The 22,486-nt window shown below is 44.1% G+C and overlaps 1 protein-coding gene across 3 annotated transcripts in view; it reads left to right on the top strand.

Moving 5' to 3' along the window:
• LOC115161900 (E3 ubiquitin-protein ligase TRIM9-like) overlaps positions 1-22,486 on the top strand; it is an 83,335-nt gene that overhangs the window by 40,279 nt on the left and 20,570 nt on the right. For 2 of the 3 annotated variants that reach the window (XM_029712717.1, XM_029712719.1), the window contains exons 2-4: positions 55-150; positions 1,360-1,416; positions 4,130-4,252. In XM_029712717.1, the coding sequence (XP_029568577.1) occupies positions 55-150; positions 1,360-1,416; positions 4,130-4,252 (276 nt within the window). The remainder of the gene's footprint in view (positions 1-54; positions 151-1,359; positions 1,417-4,129; positions 4,253-22,486) is intronic. The other variant, XM_029712718.1, reaches the window with a different exon arrangement.

Raw genomic sequence — 22,486 nt, 5'->3', positions numbered from 1 at the left:
TTCATTCACATGGATGTGTCTAATGCTGACCATGTTTCTCTCTGTCCTCCTCAGGGCCAGCTGTCCCAGGCCCTCAACATCCTGTCTGACAGAGCTACCGAGGCCAAGGAGTTCCTGGTTCAGCTGAGGAACATGGTGCAGCACATCCAGGTACGGTACACACTCACTGCTCCTCCTAACCAACATCGTCATAGGATACATCCCAAATGGCACCCTATTCCCTGTATAGTGCACCACTTTTGATCAGGGCTAATAGGGCTTTGGTCTAAAGTAGTGCACTATATAGGGAATAGGGTCCCATAGGGCTTTGGTTAAAAGTAGTGCACTATATAGGGAATAGGGTCCCATTGGGCTTTGGTTAAAAGTAGTGCACTATATAGGGAATAGGGTCCCATTGGGCTTTGGTTAAAAGTAGTGCGCTATATAGGGAATAGGGTGCCATTTGGGACGTAGTCACAGTCCCTCCTCCCGCCATCACAAGCCCCTCCTACACTCTCACCCAGTCATAGCCCCAATCCCCTGTCATCCTATAGGAACTCCTTAAGGCGTCCGCATGCTTCCCAGACAAAACACTTCGGGAAGACTTTGTGTATATATCATGACAAAACATTTTTGGATCGTTTTGGACATCAGTAAGGGTATAAAAAAATTCTGGAGGCAAGCCGAAGTCGGTAGCCCGAAGTCTACGGCCCATCGTCAGTGATTGGTCAACAGTAGAGATTCTTCAATAAAGTCTTTGTTGTCATTCAACGAGAAACAACTTGTTTTCATGCACATTTTTTCACTTGAGAAATACTGCAACAAACATCTTAGTTAGATGTAAAATTGCACGACTAAAATCTCTGCAAAAACGTCAAAATTAATGACAGATTTCTTGAGTTGTCTTAGATTAATTAAGACTATTTTGAAGAAGTGTATACTGGCTACGGCATCTCAAAATGGACAAACAGTACTATTGCCATTTTTTTTCTTGTTTTTCAAGCGAAGGTCTTTCAAGGGAGTATGCGAGCACACTCGACTTCGGTTATGCGCCAACCTAACTGAAGCATGCTGACGCCTTTAGGTTCACTAATATGTACAGAACTTTAAGCATTGACAACTGTGAACTTTGCCTGAAGTGTTACCACGATACCCAACAACAGTAGCTATGGTAACAGTAGGTGTCATAGACAGAGCGTGGGATGAGGGGGTAGATCATAGAATTACAATGAGTTGGATGGGTATCCCTATTCAGGTCGATGATGCCATAATGGGTGGACTCTCTGGCGGCCATTTTTGAGTGTCTCATTTTGGAGCAAAGCATTCTATTTCTCTGGATTAGATCAGATGTCCAAGCTGATTCCTCTTCTTGTCACACAGCCCGCTGATGGTCCAGGGAGACCCTTACTAGTGACATCAGGGTGGGGAACACTGAAGGTGAGAAGTGGAGGAGGAGGAGGAGGAGAAGGAGAAGGAGGAGAAGGAGGAGGAGAAGGAGGAGGAGAAGGAGGAGGAGAAGGAGAAGGAGAAGGAGGAGGAGAAGGAGAAGGAGGAGAAGGAGGAGGAGAAGGAGAGGAGGAGAAGGAGAGGAGGAGAAGGAGGAGGAGAAGGAGAGGAGGAGAAGGAGAAGGAGAAGGAGAGGAGGAGAAGGAGGAGGAGAAGGAGAGGAGGAGGAGAAGGAGAAGGAGAAGGAGGAGAAGGAGGAGGAGAGGAGGAGAAGGAGAAGGAGGAGGAGAAGGAGAGGAGGAGAGGAGGGGTAGAGTTGGGTTGGGATACAGGAGAACTCCAACAATACCTGGTGATGCTACCTTACCTGAGAAGTAGATAGCAACGGAATCTCCAATCTTCTTTCACTACACTAGTTTCTTCAGTCTGTTCACCACAATGAACTTGTTTCAAACTACAAATAGTCTTCAGATAGTAAAATATAAATAACTAAAAAGACTTTAGATAGTCTACCCCCCCTCCCCAAAACTACAAATAGTCTACAATGGCTACAAAAAATACAACTAGTCTGCCCATGACAGTTCCTTTCCCAGTAGTCTGCCATCTTGTCCCCGACAGGCAGCACCTGGTCTGCTTCATTTTAGGGTTACATGTGTTTCAATGATCTAGGGCTGTACAAATTAAGCATCTCAGAGTAAGAGTGCTGATCTAGAATCTGTCCATATACCCTCATTCAATCTGATCTAGAATCTGTCCATATACCCTCATTCAATCTGATCTAGGATCTGTCCATATACCCTCATTCAATCTGATCTAGAATCTGTCCATATACCCTCATTCAATCTGATCTAGAATCTGTCCATATACCCTCATTCATTCTGATCTAGAATCTGTCCATATACCCTCATTCAATCTGATCTAGAATCTGTCCATATACCCTCATTCATTCTGATCTAGAATCTGTCCATATACCCTCATTCAATCTGATCTAGAATCTGTCCATATACCCTCATTCATTCTGATCTAGGATCTGTCCATATACCCTCATTCAATCTGATCTAGGATCTGTCCATATACCCTCATTCATTCTGATCTAGGATCTGTCCATATACACTCATTCAATCTGATCTAGGATCTGTCCATATACCCTCATTCATTCTCATCTAGAATCTGTCCATATACCCTCATTCAATCTGATCTAGAATCTGTCCATATACCCTCATTCAATCTGATCTAGGATCTGTCCATATACCCTCATTCATTCTGATCTAGGATCTGTCCATATACCCTCATTCAATCTGATCTAGAATCTGTCCATATACCCTCATTCATTCTGATCTAGGATCTGTCCATATACCCTCATTCAATCTGATCTAGGATCTGTCCATATACCCTCATTCAATCTGATCTAGAATCTGTCCATATACCCTCATTCATTCTGATCTAGGATCTGTCCATATACCCTCATTCATTCTGATCTAGGATCTGTCCATATACCCTCATTCAATCTGATCTAGAATCTGTCCATATACCCTCATTCATTCTGATCTAGGATCTGTCCATATACCCTCATTCATTATGATCTAGGATCTGTCCATATACCCTCATTCATTCTGATCTAGGATCTGTCCATATACCCTCATTCAATCTGATCTAGGATCTGTCCATATACCCTCATTCATTCTGATCTAGGATCTGTCCATATACACTCATTCAATCTGATCTAGGATCTGTCCATATACCCTCATTCATTCTGATCTAGAATCTGTCCATATACCCTCATTCAATCTGATCTAGAATCTGTCCATATACCCTCATTCAATCTGATCTAGGATCTGTCCATATACCCTCATTCATTCTGATCTAGGATCTGTCCATATACCCTCATTCAATCTGATCTAGAATCTGTCCATATACCCTCATTCATTCTGATCTAGGATCTGTCCATATACCCTCATTCAATCTGATCTAGGATCTGTCCATATACACTCATTCAATCTGATCTAGGATCTGTCCATATACCCTCATTCATTCTGATCTAGGATCTGTCCATATACCCTCATTCATTATGATCTAGGATCTGTCCATATACACTCATTCAATCTGATCTAGGATCTGTCCATATACCCTCATTCATTCTGATCTAGGATCTGTCCATATACCCTCATTCATTATGATCTAGGATCTGTCCATATACCCTCATTCATTCTGATCTAGGATCTGTCCATATACCCTCATTCAATCTGATCTAGGATCTGTCCATATACGGCAGGGTAGCCTAGTGGTTAGAGCGTTGGACTAGTTAACCGAAAGGTTGCAAGATTGAATCCCTGATCTGACAAGGTACAAATCTGTTGTTCTGCTCCTGAACAAGGCAGTTAACCCACTGTTCCCTGGTAGGCCGTCATTGTAAATAGGAATTTGTTCTTAACTGACTTGCCTAGTTATAAAATAAATATACCCTCATTCATTTTGATCTAAATGGCAAAACAGATCCTAGATCAGCTCTCCTACTCTGAGACGCTTGATAAATACGGCCTCACATTGTCTGTCAGTTTGCCTGCTTTTTATAACCGTAGGACTGATACATACTACCTTCCTGTCTGTCATTCCTGTCTTTATGTGTTCTTCAAAGTCTATCCACACAGCCTTGTGTCCCAGCTGTCTGTCTGTCTGTGTGTCTGACTGTCTGTCTTTCCTGCAGGAGAACGGTGTGGAGTTCGAAGCCTGTCTGGTGGCGCAGTGTGACGCCCTCATCGACGCCCTGAACCGACGCAAGGCCCAGCTGCTGACCCGCGTCAACAAGGAGCATGAGCACAAGCTGAAGGTGAGACGCCATTTTGGATCAAGCCCAGGGGACTTCCTGTCTGCGGGGTAACAATGATAAATGAATGAATGAATAGTAAACAGGCAGAATTATACATAAAATGAAGATTAGGAATACAATTCACCACCCTTTTCCAGAAGTGTACACTCCCCGTTAGGGATTTAAAAGCATTGACTGGAGTGAGTTTCCACTCTTATTAAATCCATGCAAGAAAGTGTGCGAGTGTACACTTTGTGAGAAGGGTGTTAGAATCAGGACGCAGCCCTGAGCTGCTATGCAGGACCATCTTGCAGGACCATCAGACGTTATCACTTCTGCTCGTCGGGTCATCTAGAAACTTCCACCAGCGGTTTTGTGTGGAGACCCAGGTTTTCTTTGCTTCTTTAGGGACCAAAACCATCAGCCTTCCTGCCTTCTTGCCTAGAGTAATGATTAAAACATTGATGAATGAATATGAAACAGACAGAATTAAATATTCAGGTATTTATTTATTTTTCTGTATTGTTTGCATATACATTCGTAAATGAATCATCCTCGGGTTTCAAATGTCAAACGTTAAAGCACTGCTGTATTTATCTCGGATCGGCGATGTCATGTTTGGGGTTATTAACTAACCAGCTTCACTTTCAGAGACATACCTTGAAATGTTAACAGCAGGAGCCTTGTCCCTGCTCTACTAGAGAGCTATTCAAACCCATTCTTATTCCTCACACACCACACACACACACACACACACACACACACCACACACACACACACCACACACACACACACACCACACACACACAGTGTTTTCCTCTCCTCTGGTCCCTGAGAAAGTATCGCTCGATGTCGTCAGAGGCAACCATCTCCATGATGACCAGGATAGAGCGACGTGCAGAGCTTGTTATTGAAGCTGTGTGTGTGTGTGTGTGTGTGTGTGTGTGTGTGTGTGTGTGTGTGTGTGTGTGTGTGTGTGTGTGTGTGTGTGTGTGTGTCTGTGTGTGTGTGTGTGTGTGTGTGTGTCTGTGTGTGTGTGTGTGTGTCTGTGTGTGTGTGTGTGTGTGTGTGTGTGTACATAATGGCTGCTTCTAATGGCATCCTCAGATGGGGCTATGTTTGAGCTCTCTCTCTCTCTTTCTATCTCTTCTCTCTCTCTCTCTCTCTCTCACTCTCTCTCTCTCTCACTCACTCACTCACTCACTCACTCTCACTCTCTTTCTTTCTCTGTATCTCTCTCTCGTTCTGTCTCTTTCTCTCTCTGTCATTCTCTCTCTCTGTATCTCTCTCTCGTTCTCTCTTTCTCTCTCTGTATCTCGCTCTCTCTGTATCTCGCTCTCTCTGTATCTCGCTCTCTCTGTATTTCTCTCGCTCTGTAGCTCTCTCTCATTCTGTCTCTCTCTCTCTCTCATTCTCTCTCTCTCTCTTGTTCTGTCTCTCTCTCTCTCTCTCTCTCTCATTCTCTGTCTCATTCTCTCTCTCTGTATCTCTCGATCTGTCTCTTTCTCTCTCATTCTCTCTCTCTCTCAGGATAGATGGGGATCTGTGAAAGACTGTCATTAAAGATGGACACAGAGAGAGGAGGCAGTTAATTTGTCATGCTGAGGAGTTCAATATATTACATAATTGTATTTCCTTTCATTTGATCTCTTTCACACACACACACACACACACACACACACACACACACACACACACACACACACACACACACACACACACACACACACACACACACACACACACACACACACACACACAGAAACACACACATCTATCTATCTCATAACTCCTCCGTATCTCTCTGTTGTAATTGCTATGTCACTGCTGCAGCAGTCTCTGGCCAGTGCAGTGCAGTCTGTTTACCAATGAAGATAGTCTACTCATCATGATGTTGCTTTTCCCCTCAACATAATGGTATTGACAAACACTCAGAACTAGGGCTGTGGCGGTGATTGTCAAGCAAATAACTGCCGGTCTCACGGTAATTGACCGTTAATTAACATTTAGCATCTCCTGGCTTCCACACATATCCTACAAGCCACTGATGCAGACCTTTAGGAACATCTACATTTTAATAGTAATATAGCCTAAACAATCACAAATAATAAATCCATTATTTATTTTAGACAGGTCTGAAGAAACATGATTTGAAGAAAATGTAGTCTAGTTCAGAAGAACAGAATAGCATACTCTGAGTTGTCCTTATGTTAGGTACTGATCTGGCTATGCCATATGGCTGTGGGCTACACTAGTTCATTTAGCAGGTCCTAATCGTTCTATGCCATATGGCTGTGGGCTACACTAGTTCATTTAGCAGGTCCTAATCGTTCTATGCCATATGGCTGTGGGCTACACTAGTTCATTTAGCAGGTCCTATTCGTTCTATGCCATATGGCTGTGGGCTACACTAGTTCATTTAGCAGGTCCTAATCGTTCTATGCCATATGGCTGTGGGCTACACTAGTTCATTTAGCAGGTCCTAATCGTTCTATGCCATATGGCTGTGGGCTACACTAGTTCATTTAGCAGGTCCTAATCGTTCTATGCCATATGGCTGTGGGCTACACTAGTTCATTTAGCAGGTCCTAATCGTTCTATGCCATATGGCTGTGGGCTACACTAGTTCATTTAGCAGGTCCTAATCGTTCTATGCCATATGGCTGTGGGCTACACTAGTTCATTTAGCAGGTCCTGATCGTTCTATGCCATATGGCTGTGGGCTACACTAGTTCATTTAGCAGGTCCTAATCGTTCTATGCCATATGGCTGTGGGCTACACTAGTTCATTTAGCAGGTCCTAATCGTTCTATGCCATATGGCTGTGGGCTACACTAGTTCATTTAGCAGGTCCTATCGTTCTATGCCATATGGCTGTGGGCTACACTAGTTCATTTAGCAGGTCCTGATCGTTCTATGCCATATGGCTGTGGGCTACACTAGTTCATTTAGCAGGTCCTGATCGTTCTATGCCATATGGCTGTGGGCTACACTAGTTCATTTAGCAGGTCCTGATCGTTCTATGCCATATGGCTGTGGGCTACACTAGTTCATTTAGCAGGTCCTAATCGTTCTATGCCATATGGCTGTGGGCTACACTAGTTCATTTAGCAGGTCCTAATCGTTCTATGCCATATGGCTGTGGGCTACACTAGTTCATTTAGCAGGTCCTAATCGTTCTATGCCATATGGCTGTGGGCTACACTAGTTCATTTAGCAGGTCCTAATCGTTCTATGCCATATGGCTGTGGGCTACACTAGTTCATTAGCAGGTCCTAATCGTTCTATGCCATATGGCTGTGGGCTACACTAGTTCATTTAGCAGGTCCTAATCGTTCTATGCCATATGGCTGTGGGCTACACTAGTTCATTTAGCAGGTCCTAACGTTCTATGCCATATGGCTGTGGGCTACTAGTTCCATATGGCTGTGGGCTACACTAGTTCATTTAGCAAGTCCTGATCGTTCTATGCCATATGGCTGTGGGCTACACTAGTTCATTTAGCAGGTCCTGATCGTTCTATGCCATATGGCTGTGGGCTACACTAGTTCATTTAGCAGGTCCTAATCTTTCTATGCCATATGGCTGTGGGCTACACTAGTTCATTTAGCAGGTCCTAATCGTTCTATGCCATATGGCTGTGGGCTACACTAGTTCATTTAGCAGGTCCTAATCGTTCTATGCCATATGGCTGTGGGCTACACTAGTTCATTTAGCAGGTCCTAATCGTTCTATGCCATATGGCTGTGGGCTACACTAGTTCATTTAGCAGGTCCTAATCGTTCTATGCCATATGGCTGTGGGCTACACTAGTTCATTTAGCAGGTCCTAATCGTTCTATGCCATATGGCTGTGGGCTACACTAGTTCATTTAGCAGGTCCTAATCGTTCTATGCCATATGGCTGTGGGCTACACTAGTTCATTTAGCAGGTCCTAATCGTTCTATGCCATATGGCTGTGGGCTACATTAGTTCATTTAGCAGGTCCTAATCGTTCTATGCCATATGGCTGTGGGCTACAGTAGTTCATTTAGCAGGTCCTAATCGTTCTATGCCATATGGCTGTGGGCTACACTAGTTCATTTAGCAGGTCCTATTCGTTCTATGCCATATGGCTGTGGCTACACTAGTTCATTTAGCAGGTCCTGATCGTTCTATGCCATATGGCTGTGGGCTACACTAGTTCATTTAGCAGGTCCTAATCGTTCTATGCCATATGGCTGTGGGCTACACTAGTTCATTTAGCAGGTCCTATTCGTTCTATGCCATATGGCTGTGGGCTACACTAGTTCATTTAGCAGGTCCTGATCGTTCTATGCCATATGGCTGTGGGCTACACTAGTTCATTTAGCAGGTCCTGATCGTTCTATGCCATATGGCTGTGGGCTACACTAGTTCATTTAGCAGGTCCTAATCTTTCTATGCCATATGGCTGTGGGCTACACTAGTTCATTTAGCAGGTCCTAATCGTTCTATGCCATATGGCTGTGGGCTACACTAGTTCATTTAGCAGGTCCTAATCGTTCTATGCCATATGGCTGTGGGCTACACTAGTTCATTTAGCAGGTCCTAATCGTTCTATGCCATATGGCTGTGGGCTACACTAGTTCATTTAGCAGGTCCTAATCGTTCTATGCCATATGGCTGTGGGCTACACTAGTTCATTTAGCAGGTCCTAATCGTTCTATGCCATATGGCTGTGGGCTACACTAGTTCATTTAGCAGGTCCTAATCGTTCTATGCCATATGGCTGTGGGCTACACTAGTTCATTTAGCAGGTCCTAATCGTTCTATGCCATATGGCTGTGGGCTACACTAGTTCATTTAGCAGGTCCTAATCGTTCTATGCCATATGGCTGTGGGCTACACTAGTTCATTTAGCAGGTCCTAATCGTTCTATGCCATATGGCTGTGGGCTACACTAGTTCATTTAGCAGGTCCTAATCGTTCTATGCCATATGGCTGTGGGCTACACTAGTTCATTTAGCAGGTCCTAATCGTTCTATGCCATATGGCTGTGGGCTACACTAGTTCATTTAGCAGACAAGATTTGCTTAGAATTCCGTGTCATTTTATAGTATGAAGAAACACACCTGAACAAAACTGAATAAAATAGAAAGGATATTTTCTCAATGATTTGAGGGTTGTGCGCACATGCGGCTATTCTGTGTTGAGCGGTTAACAAAGAAATAGGTATTCCTACAGTATATGTTTAATTTAGAGTTATTCATGTAACTTTAGTTGTTCTACAAACGTTGGGCTATATGTTTTCATGTTTAATACATTGTAAGGCTGCATGATGAGACTCTAATGATGATTTTTTTAAAGTTGCATGAAAGGCATGAGCTCTGCTTTGTTTTTTTGTGCAGGCTGTACACACTTCATCAGTCTCTCGTTCACAATTTGACAAGCACTTGATAAGGCCTCGAATTTCCCCTTTGTGCGGCCATAATCCCCCTAAAAACATTGGTGCCTTTTGTGGCCAGTGGCCGTTGTGCCCTTGGGCTGAATATAATAATTATAATTCCTTTCTCCCGCCTGCGTGTCAAAGCACCTCTCACTCACATGGCTCTCAATCAACTGCTTTGCTTTATCTTGGCCAGGTCGCAATTGTAAATGAGAACTTGTTCTCAACTTGCCTACCTGGTTAAATAAAGGTGAAATAAAATATAAAATAAAATAAAATATGACCGGAACTTTCTCACAGGCTACAAGTGAAGACACATCGGGTACGCAACTGCACGCATCCTTATCCAATTCCCGAGGCGCATATTGAAGATATCGTCAACCAACAAGATGAGTAGGCCTAACAAACAGCAAAAGCACTAGCCCTATGTCAATCTACTATCCCCCGTAGTACAAAAGTAAGACCTATTCTGTGCGAGAAATAAATATTCCAAACATAGTGCGGGACAGTTGTGGGATGCAATAGATCTCATATTAAAAGCTGTTTTAACAGATAAAAACGTTTTGCTTAAAATGTTGATAAACTATTAGACTATTTCTTCACATTATAAGCGTAGAAATGTGCACATGGCAGTAGGATATAAGAGTGAAGCAGGAAAACATCATTATCAAAAGTGACCACAAATTTGTTTTTATGGTGAAAATGATCTTCCTCAAACGTGATACAGGTCGCAATTGTAAATGAGAACTTGTTCTCAACTTGCCTACCTGGTTAAATAAAGGTGAAATAAATAAATAAAATAAAATAAAAAAATAAAATACTCACGTGCTGCGTATGTGTATGCCAGTTAGGCTCTACACCTGTTGTAAAGCGGATTCGTGTGCTTTTAAGAAGTTATTTCGCCACTTTAGTTGTGATACAAACCTTATCAAAACATATAGGCCATAGGGCTAGGCTACATGAGGTGTGCAACTATGATTAGTAAAAGCATACGCTGTTTGCCTTAACTTTTTAGGGTATAGGGGGCAGTATTTTCGATTTCGGATGAATATCGTGCCCAGAGTAAACTGCCTAATACTCGGGCCCAGAGTCAAATATTTGCTTTGTTTTGTGTTTCTGTCTGTGATCTAGTGTCCTTAGTCTGTGATCTAGTGTCCTTAGGCTATGATCTAGGGTTAGTGTCCTTAGTCTGTGATCTAGTGTCCTTCGTCTGTGATCTAGTGTCCTTAGTCTGTGATCTAGGGTTAGTGTCCTTAGTCTGTGATCTAGTGTCCTTAGTCTGTGATCTAGGGTTAGTGTCCTTAGGCTATGATCTAGGGTTAGTGTCCTTAGTCTGTGATCTAGTGTCCTTAGTCTGTGATCTAGTGTCCTTAGTCTGTGATCTAGTGTCCTTAGTCTGTGATATAGGGTTAGTGTCCTTAGTCTGCGATCTAGTGTCCTTAGTCTGTGATCTAGGGTTAGTGTCCTTAGTCTGTGATCTAGTGTCCTTAGTCTGTGATCTAGTGCCCTTAGTCTGTGATCTAGTGTCCTTAGTCTGTGATCTAGGGTTAGTGTCCTTAGTCTGTGATCTAGTGTCCTTAGTCTGTGATCTAGTGTCCTTAGTCTGTGATCTAGAGTTAGTGTCCTTAGCCTGTGATCTAGGGTTAGTGTCCTTAGTCTGTGATCTAGGGTTAGTGTCCTTAGGCTATGATCTAGTGTCCTTAGTCTGTGATCTAGTGTCCTTAGTCTGTGATCTAGTGTCCTTAGTCTGTGATCTAGAGTTAGTGTCCTTAGTCTGTGATCTAGTGTCCTTAGTCTGTGATCTAGAGTTAGTGTCCTTAGCCTGTTATCTAGGGTTAGTGTCCTTAGTCTGTGATCTAGGGTTAGTGTCCTTAGGCTATGATCTAGTGTCCTTAGGCTGTGATCTAGTGTCCTTAGTCTGTGATCTAGTGTCCTTAGTCTGTGATCTAGAGTTAGTGTCCTTAGTCTGTGATCTAGTGTCCTTAGTCTGTGATCTAGAGTTAGTGTCCTTAGCCTGTGATCTAGGGTTAGTGTCCTTAGTCTGTGATCTAGGGTTAGTGTCCTTAGGCTATGATCTATTGTCCTTAGTCTGTGATCTAGTGTCCTTCGTCTGTGATCTAGTGTCCTTAGTCTGTGATCTAGGGTTAGTGTCCTTAGGCTATGATCTAGGGTTAGTGTCCTTAGTCTGTGATCTAGTGTCCTTAGTCTGTGATCTAGTGTCCTTAGTCTGTGATCTAGTGTCCTTAGTCTGTGATCTAGGGTTAGTGTCCTTAGTCTGTGATCTAGGCTTAGTGTCCTTAGTCTGTGATCTAGTGTCCTTAGTCTGTGATCTAGGGTTAGTGTCCTTAGTCTGTGATCTAGTGTCCTTCGTCTGTGATCTAGTGTCCTTAATCTGTGATCTAGGGTTAGTGTCCTTAGTCTGCGATCTAGTGTCCTTAGTCTGTGATCTAGGGTTAGTGTCCTTAGTCTGTGATCTAGTGTCCTTAGTCTGTGATCTAGTGTCCTTAGTCTGTGATCTAGTGTCCTTAGTCTGTGATCTAGGGTTAGTGTCCTTAGTCTGTGATCTAGTGTCCTTAGTCTGTGATCTAGTGTCCTTAGTCTGTGATCTAGAGTTAGTGTCCTTAGCCTGTGATCTAGGGTTAGTGTCCTTAGTCTGTGATCTAGGGTTAGTGTCCTTAGGCTATGATCTAGTGTCCTTAGTCTGTGATCTAATGTCCTTAGTCTGTGATCTAGTGTCCTTAGTCTGTGATCTAGAGTTAGTGTCCTTATTCTGTGATCTAGTGTCCTTAGTCTGTGATCTAGAGTTAGTGTCCTTAGCCTGTGATCTAGGGTTAGTGTCCTTAGTCTGTGATCTAGGGTTAGTGTCCTTAGGCTATGATCTATTGTCCTTAGTCTGTGATCTAGTGTCCTTCGTCTGTGATCTAGTTTCAACTGTTCTGCCTGCGGCTACGGAACCCTGACCTGTTCACCGGATGTGCTTGTTGCACCCTCGACAACTACAATGATTATTATTATTTGACCATGCTGGTCATTTATGAACATTTTAACATCTTGACCATGTTCTGTTATAATATCCACCCGGCACAGCCAGAAGAGGACTGGCCACCCCTCATAGCCTGGTTCCTCTCTAGGTTTCTTCCTAGGTTTTTGGCCTTTCTAGGGAGTTTTTCCTAGGGAGTTTTTCCTAGCCACCGTGCCTCTTTCACATGCATTGCTTGCTGTTTGGGGTTTTAGGCTGGGTTTCTGTACAGCACTTTGAGATTTCAGCTGATATACGAAGGGCTATATAAATAAATTTGATTTGATTTGATCTAGTGTCCTTAGTCTGTGATCTAGTGTCCTTAGTCTGTGATCTAGGGTTAGTGTCCTTAGGCTATGATCTAGGGTTAGTGTCCTTAGTCTGTGATCTAGTGTCCTTAGTCTGTGATCTAGGGTTAGTGTCCTTAGTCTGTGATCTAGTGTCCTTCGTCTGTGATCTAGTGTCCTTAGTCTGTGATCTAGGGTTAGTGTCCTTAGTCTGCGATCTAGTGTCCTTAGTCTGTGATCTAGGGTTAGTGTCCTTAGTCTGTGATCTAGTGTCCTTAGTCTGTGATCTAGTGTCCTTAGTCTGTGATCTAGTGTCCTTAGTCTGTGATCTAGGGTTAGTGTCCTTAGTCTGTGATCTAGTGTCCTTAGTCTGTGATCTAGTGTCCTTAGTCTGTGATCTAGAGTTAGTGTCCTTAGCCTGTGATCTAGGGTTAGTGTCCTTAGTCTGTGATCTAGGGTTAGTGTCCTTAGGCTATGATCTAGGGTTAGTGTCCTTAGTCTGTGATCTAGTGTCCTTAGTCTGTGATCTAGTGTCCTTAGTCTGTGATCTAGGGTTAGTGTCCTTAGTCTGTGATCTAGGCTTAGTGTCCTTAGTCTGTGATCTAGTGTCCTTAGTCTGTGATCTAGGGTTAGTGTCCTTAGTCTGTGATCTAGTGTCCTTCGTCTGTGATCTAGTGTCCTTAATCTGTGATCTAGGGTTAGTGTCCTTAGTCTGCGATCTAGTGTCCTTAGTCTGTGATCTAGGGTTAGTGTCCTTAGTCTGTGATCTAGTGTCCTTAGTCTGTGATCTAGTGTCCTTAGTCTGTGATCTAGTGTCCTTAGTCTGTGATCTAGGGTTAGTGTCCTTAGTCTGTGATCTAGTGTCCTTAGTCTGTGATCTAGTGTCCTTAGTCTGTGATCTAGAGTTAGTGTCCTTAGCCTGTGATCTAGGGTTAGTGTCCTTAGTCTGTGATCTAGGGTTAGTGTCCTTAGGCTATGATCTAGTGTCCTTAGTCTGTGATCTAATGTCCTTAGTCTGTGATCTAGTGTCCTTAGTCTGTGATCTAGAGTTAGTGTCCTTATTCTGTGATCTAGTGTCCTTAGTCTGTGATCTAGAGTTAGTGTCCTTAGCCTGTGATCTAGGGTTAGTGTCCTTAGTCTGTGATCTAGGGTTAGTGTCCTTAGGCTATGATCTATTGTCCTTAGTCTGTGATCTAGTGTCCTTCGTCTGTGATCTAGTTTCAACTGTTCTGCCTGCGGCTACGGAACCCTGACCTGTTCACCGGATGTGCTTGTTGCACCCTCGACAACTACAATGATTATTATTATTTGACCATGCTGGTCATTTATGAACATTTTAACATCTTGACCATGTTCTGTTATAATATCCACCCGGCACAGCCAGAAGAGGACTGGCCACCCCTCATAGCCTGGTTCCTCTCTAGGTTTCTTCCTAGGTTTTTGGCCTTTCTAGGGAGTTTTTCCTAGGGAGTTTTTCCTAGCCACCGTGCCTCTTTCACATGCATTGCTTGCTGTTTGGGGTTTTAGGCTGGGTTTCTGTACAGCACTTTGAGATTTCAGCTGATATACGAAGGGCTATATAAATAAATTTGATTTGATTTGATCTAGTGTCCTTAGTCTGTGATCTAGTGTCCTTAGTCTGTGATCTAGGGTTAGTGTCCTTAGGCTATGATCTAGGGTTAGTGTCCTTAGTCTGTGATCTAGTGTCCTTAGTCTGTGATCTAGGGTTAGTGTCCTTAGTCTGTGATCTAGTGTCCTTCGTCTGTGATCTAGTGTCCTTAGTCTGTGATCTAGGGTTAGTGTCCTTAGTCTGCGATCTAGTGTCCTTAGTCTGTGATCTAGGGTTAGTGTCCTTAGTCTGTGATCTAGTGTCCTTAGTCTGTGATCTAGTGTCCTTAGTCTGTGATCTAGTGTCCTTAGTCTGTGATCTAGGGTTAGTGTCCTTAGTCTGTGATCTAGTGTCCTTAGTCTGTGATCTAGTGTCCTTAGTCTGTGATCTAGAGTTAGTGTCCTTAGCCTGTGATCTAGGGTTAGTGTCCTTAGTCTGTGATCTAGGGTTAGTGTCCTTAGGCTATGATCTAGTGTCCTTAGTATGTGATCTAGTGTCCTTAGTCTGTGATCTAGTGTCCTTAGTCTGTGATCTAGAGTTAGTGTCCTTAGTCTGTGATCTAGGGTTAGTGTCCTTAGTCTGTGATCTAGGGTTAGTGTCCTTTGTGATCTAGGGTTAGTGTCCTTAGTCTGTGATCTAGGGTTAGTGTCCTTAGTCTGATCTAAAACACGACAGTGAATATTTCAGTACACTACAGTCTGCAAAAACACTACAGTAAATACTATTTGATTTGATTTGATCTAGTGTCCTTAGTCTGTGATCTAGTGTCCTTAGTCTGTGATCTAGGGTTAGTGTCCTTAGGCTATGATCTAGGGTTAGTGTCCTTAGTCTGTGATCTAGTGTCCTTAGTCTGTGATCTAGGGTTAGTGTCCTTAGTCTGTGATCTAGTGTCCTTCGTCTGTGATCTAGTGTCCTTAGTCTGTGATCTAGGGTTAGTGTCCTTAGTCTGCGATCTAGTGTCCTTAGTCTGTGATCTAGGGTTAGTGTCCTTAGTCTGTGATCTAGTGTCCTTAGTCTGTGATCTAGTGTCCTTAGTCTGTGATCTAGTGTCCTTAGTCTGTGATCTAGGGTTAGTGTCCTTAGTCTGTGATCTAGTGTCCTTAGTCTGTGATCTAGAGTTAGTGTCCTTAGCCTGTGATCTAGGGTTAGTGTCCTTAGTCTGTGATCTAGGGTTAGTGTCCTTAGGCTATGATCTAGTGTCCTTAGTATGTGATCTAGTGTCCTTAGTCTGTGATCTAGTGTCCTTAGTCTGTGATCTAGAGTTAGTGTCCTTAGTCTGTGATCTAGTGTCCTTAGTCTGTGATCTAGGGTTAGTGTCCTTTGTGATCTAGGGTTAGTGTCCTTAGTCTGTGATCTAGGGTTAGTGTCCTTAGTCTGATCTAAAACACGACAGTGAATATTTCAGTACACTACAGTCTGCAAAAACACTACAGTAAATACTATAGTAATCTTACCACAGTATACACTATAGTCTTCTTTCATGTGGGGTGTCCCTGTTTTTTCCAGGTCTCTGGCCCACTCTGACCCTGTATCTGTTTCAGACCGTTTTGGCTGTGCTGCTGAATAGGTACAACAGTGTTAATGACCCCAGCCACGAGTGACTCAGAGAGGAATGGTTCCTGGCCCCACCAGCTCTGCAGAGAGAGAGAGAGAGAGAGAGAGAGAGAGAGAGAGAGAGAGAGAGACAGAGGCAGTGGCCCACTTAGACATACCTCTGTCCTCTACTTCTTTATTCTGCCCTCTTTTACTGCTCTCTCTCTCTCTTTCTCTCTCTCTCTCTCTCTCTCTCTCTCTCTCTCTCTCTCTCTCTCTCTCTCTCTCTCTCTCTCTCTCTCTCTCTCTCTCTCTCTCTCTCTCCTCTCTCTTCTCTCTCTCTCTCTCTCTCTCTCTCTCTCTCTCTCTCTCTCTCTCTCTCTCTCTCTCTCTCTCTCTCTCTCTTTGTCTTCACCCAGTAATTGAAATGTAATTCCTCCAACCTGACAAAACCCAGAGAAATGGATCTGGACTCATCAGCTGAAGCAGTTGTATTGATATTTCCTGTAGCAGTTTTATATCTCTGAGTACATCCCAAATGGCACCCTATTCCCTATATAGTGCACTACTTTTAACAAGTCTTATGTGGCCCTGGTCAAGGGGGAGGAGTGGAGGGGAGAGAGGAGGGGTAAGGGGGAGGAGTAGGGGAGAGGTGAGAGGGGTGAGTAGGGGGTGAGGGGGTGATGGGAAGAGAGGAGAGGAGGAGGGTGGTTAAACTTTTTCTGTTCAACAGGAAGCCGGTTGTCTGCAGTGAGAAGAGAAGCACCTCTTGGAGCGGTGCCAGGCCACTGCAGGGGTGTGGACAACCTGACACCGCAGCCTGGGCCCAGGGCCACACAGGAGCACACATACACATACAGCTCTGGTCTAAAGTAGTGCACTATAAATTAACCCTATTCTCTATATAGAGCTCTGGTCTAAAGTAGTGCACTATAAATGGAACCCTATTCTCTATATAGAGCTCTGGTCTAAAGTAGTGCACTATAAATTGAACCCTATTCTCTATATAGAGCTCTGGTCAAAAGTAGTGCACTATAAATGGAACCCTATTCCCTATATAGAGCTCTGGTCTAAAGTAGTTCACTATAAATGGAACCCTATTTCCTATATAGAGCTCTGGTCTAAAGTAGTGCACTACAGGGAACAGGCAGCCAGAGCCTACATTATCACAGTCTACTGGACCAGGGGTGAGGTCAGTTCACATTCCACCAGCTAGTCCACAGGCCTGCCTGGCAGGAAAAGAGCTCAAACATTGTTGTGGTTCTTAGGTCTTGGTTCCAATCCGTCTCCGTGTACCATATAAAATGCACCGTGGTCGAAAGGATAGACCAAATAATCACAGACCAGGGAGATGGAGAGAGACCAGGGAGATAGAGAAATACCAGGGATATGGAGAGAGAGACCAGGGATATGGAGAGAGAGACCAGGGATATGGAGAGAGAGACCAGGGATATGGAGAGAGAGACCAGGGATATGGAGAGAGAGACCAGGGATATGGAGAGAGACCAGGGATATGGAGAGAGACCAGGGAGATGGAGAGAGACCAGGGAGATGGAGAGAGAGACCAGGGATATGGAGAGAGGACAGGAGTGTGGAGAGAGACCAGGGAGATGAGAGAGAAGACCAGGGATATGGAGAGAGAGACCAGGGATATGGAAGAGAGAGACCAGGGAGATGGAGAGAGAGACCAGGGAGATGGAGAGAGAGACCAGGGAGATTGGAGAGAGACCAGGGAGATGGAGAGAGAGACCAGGGAGATGGAGAAAGACCAGGGAGATGGAGAGAGAGACCAGGGATATGGAGAGAGAGACCAGGGAGATGGAGAGAGATACCAGGGAGATAGAGAGAGAGACCAGGGAGATGGAGAGAGAGACCAGGGATATGGAGAGAGAGACCAGGGATATGGAGAGAGAGACCAGGGATATGGAGAGAGAGACCAGGGAGATGGAGAGAGAGACCAGGGAGATGGAGAGAGAGACCAGGGAGATGGAGAGAGAGACCAGGGAGATGGAGAGAGAGACCAGGGAGATGGAGAGAGAGACCAGGGAGATGGAGAGAGAGACCAGGGAGATAGAGAGAGAGACAAGGGAGATAGAGAGAGAGACCAGAGAGATGGACAGACCGGGGGGATAGATAGAGAGACCAGGGATATGGAGAGAGAGACCAGGAAGATGGAGAGAGACAAGGGAGATGGAGAGAGACAAGGGAGATGGAGAGAGAGACCAGGGAGATGGAGAGAGAGAGACCAGGGAGATAGATAGAGAGAGAGACCAGGGATATGGAGAGAGAGACCAGGGATATGGAGAGAGAGACCAGGGGATAGAGAGAGATCAGGGGGAGGGACAGACCAGGGAGATAGATAGAGAGAGAGACCAGGGAGATAGATAGAGAGAGAGACCTGGGAGAGAGATAGAGAGAGAGACCAGGGAGATAGATAGAGAGAGAGACCAGGGGGATAGAGAGAGACCAGGGAGATAGATAGAGAGAGAGACTAGGGAGCTAGATAGAGAGAGAGACCAAGGAGATAGATAGAGAGACAGACCGGGGAGATAGATAGAGAGAGAGACCAGGGAGATAGATAGAGAGAGAGACCAGGGGGATAGAGAGAGACCAGGGGGATAGAGAGAGACCAGGGGTAAGGGCAGACCACACAGATCCTTAGGACATCCAGCTGGAAGGACCATATAAAATATACCGCGGTCGCAGGACATTGGTTTGTTGGTTCTAATCCAGCTGGAAGGACCATATAAAATGTACCGCGGTCGCAGGACATTGGTTTGTTGGTTCTAATCCAGCTGGAAGGACCATATAAAATGTACCGTGGTCGCAAGACATTGCATGACAACACACATTATGAGTTACTGTCAGTCAGTGTGAGAACTGTACTGCTAATATCCAAACCAACACATCGATACACACACACACAGTGACACACACACACACACACACACACACACACACACACACACACACACACACACACACACACACAGTGACACACACACAAATAGTGACACACACACACACAGTGACACACACGCAGTGACACACACACACAGTGACACACACACACACACACAGTGACACACACACAGTGACACACACACACACACACAGTGACACACACACAGTGACACACACACACAGTGACACACACACAGTGACACACGCACACACAGTGACACACACACACACAGTGACACACACACACACAGTGACACACACACACACAGTGACACACACACACAGTGACACACACACAGTGACACACACACAGTGACACACACACACAAACACAAACAACACATTTAAAAATCAGCAGACTAGCAGTTGCTGGACTAGTGTTGGTAGGTAACATCTATCTAAACAGCTCCAAGGCGAGGCTGGGCATGAGACTCAAACGGCACCCTATTCCCTATGTAGTGCACTACTTTAAACCAGGACCCATAGTGCACCCTATTCCCTATGTAGTGCACTACTTTAAACCAGGACCCATAGTGCACCCTATTCCCTATGTAGTGCACTACTTTAAACCAGGAACCATAGTGCACCCTATTCCCTATGTAGTGCACTACTTTAAACCAGGACCCATAGTGCACCCTATTCCCTATGTAGTGCACTACTTTAAACCAGGACCCATAGTGCACCCTATTCCCTATGTAGTGCACTACTTTAAGCCAGGACCCATAGTGCATCCTATTCCCTATGTAGTGAACTACTTTAGATCAGGGCCCATAATGCACTATATATGAAATAGGGTGCCATTTTGGACATACCCAGTGTGTTGTGGCCTGGGAGTAGGGTCCTCAAGGTGATTACATACCAGTGCACCAGTGTACCAGTGTACCAGTGTACCAGTGTACCAGTATACCAGTGTACCAGTGTACCAGTATACCAGTATACCAGTATACCAGTGTACCAGTGTACCAGTATACCAGTGTACCAGTGTACCAGTGTACCAGTGTACCAGTCTACCAGTGTACCAGTGTACCAGTGTACCAGTGTACCAATGTACCAGTCTACCAGTCTACCAGTATACCAGTGTACCAGTATACCAGTGTACCAATGTACCAGTCTACCAGTATACCAGTGTACCAGTGTACCAATGTACCAGTGTACCAGTGTACCAATGTACCAGTGTACCATAAACAGTGTTTTTTTAACATGGATCTCCTGAAAGCTACACCAAGGAACATGAGTTTAACATTTCATACTGATATGCTGCAAGCATACTACACAGATCATACACGTTAACCTTAGCTAGCTAGCAGTAGCATACTACACAGATCATACACGTTAACGTTAGCTAGCTAACAGTAGCATACTACACAGATCATACACGTTAACGTTAGCTAGCTAACAGTAGCATACTACACAGATCATACACGTTAACGTTAGCTAGCTAGCATACTACACAGATCATACACGTTAACGTTAGCTAGCTAGCATACTACACAGATCATACACGTTAACGTTAGCTAGCTAACAGTAGCATACTACACAGATCATACAGGTTAACGTTAGCTAGCTAGCAGTAGCATACTACACAGATCATACACGTTAACCTTAGCTAGCTAGCAGTAGCATACTACACAGATCATACACGTTAACGTTAGCTGGCTAGCAGTAGCATACTACACAGATCATACACGTTAACGTTAGCTAGCTAACAGTAGCATACTACACAGATCATACACGTTAACGTTAGCTAGCTAACAGTAGCATACTACACAGATCATACACGTTAACGTTAGCTGGCTAGCAGTAGCATACTACACAGATCATACACGTTAACGTTAGCTAGCTAACAGTAGCATACTACACAGATCATACATGTTAACGTTAGCTAGCTAACAGTAGCATACTACACAGATCATACACGTTAACGTTAGCTAGCTAGCATACTACACAGATCATACACGTTAACGTTAGCTATTGAGCCAGACAGCTAACATTAGCTAGCTAGCTAACAGTAGCATACCACACAGCATACTACACAGATCATACACGTTAACGTTAGCTATTGAGCCAGCCAGACCGTTAGCATTAGCTAGCTAGCTAACAGTAGCATACTACACAGCATACTACACAGATCATACACATTAACGTTAGCTATTGAGACAGCCAGACAGTTAACATTAGCTAGCTAGCTAACAGTACGCTTTAACTTGCAATGAAAATGACTTTCTAACAAAATTTGAAACGTATAAAATATCTGAAAATGTAGCTAGCTAGACTCTCTTACCCGTGTATATGGATGGAAGCTTCTCCCTCTCTGTCACGGACGCCACGGTTGCTCTTAGTTTAAAGATGTAATCCGAAGACAGGTGTTTTATACAACAGTCTTCTGTGTGTGTTCTCTTTTCGACTCCCTCTGCATATTTGCAAACAAACGACCTACATTTTCTCCATCTCCTTAGCTATCATATTCTGCTTCCACCGGGAATTCCACTGATTTCAGAACCTGGTCCTCCAGAAAGTGGAGAGCATTAGCAACACTTTGGAAGTTATTTGTGACATCTTCAAAAAATCTGCGTTAGAAAGGATTACCTACACATACTGAGCAGCTCATGTTGTAGACAGAAGCATGCTACATGGCAGACCAATCAGAACTCATCTCTCGGCATGTCCAACCCATCATTATCTCAGCCAATCATGGACTTTTTCCATGGCTAAACCAACTAGGTTTGTAATTTATTAAGGCACATGAAAGTTCACATGTTCTAGAAGGCATTTCTGCCTTTAAAAAAATAAAAAGTTAAAATGCATCTCCTGTGAAGTAGTGACGAGCGACATATGCTTAGTTTCCTGAAATTAGTCACATATTGTCAATAATGCCACTTTTTCCTCCAATTCTCTTCTCTCCTTCCTCCTCTTCTCTCCTTCCTCTCCTCCTCTTCTCCTTTTCCTCCCACCCTCTTCTCTCCTTCCTCCTCTCCTCTTCTCCTTTCCTCCTCTCCTCTTCTCTCCTTCCTCTCCTCCTCTTCTCTCCTTCCTCCTCTCCTCTTCTCTCCTTCCTCCTCTCCTCTTCTCTCCTTCCTCCTCTCCTCTTCTCCTTTTCCTCCTCTCCTCTTCTCTCTTTCCTCTCCTCTTCTCTCCTTCCTCCTCTCCTCTTCTCTCCTTCCTCCTCTCCTCTTCTCTCCTTCCTCTCCTCCTCTTCTCTCCTTCCTCCCACCCTCTTCTCTTTTCCTCTCCTCTCTTCTCCTTCCCTTCTCTACTTCCTGCTCTGATGTCTTAAGCTCCACTATTATTATTTTTATAACTCTTATTATTATTATTGTTATTATAATTCAACCACTGAAACCTCTGCTGTTTAATACAGTATGTGTCCCTCCCTAAGACCTATCTATTCGCTCTTATAATTTGAATTAACATCTCGTTCTCCCTCCCTCCCTCTCCC

Source organism: Salmo trutta, chromosome 25, assembly GCF_901001165.1.
Source record: "Salmo trutta chromosome 25, fSalTru1.1, whole genome shotgun sequence".
In the NCBI taxonomy this organism is placed as follows: domain Eukaryota; kingdom Metazoa; phylum Chordata; class Actinopteri; order Salmoniformes; family Salmonidae; genus Salmo; species Salmo trutta.
This window is presented reverse-complemented; position numbering and strand designations above follow the sequence as displayed.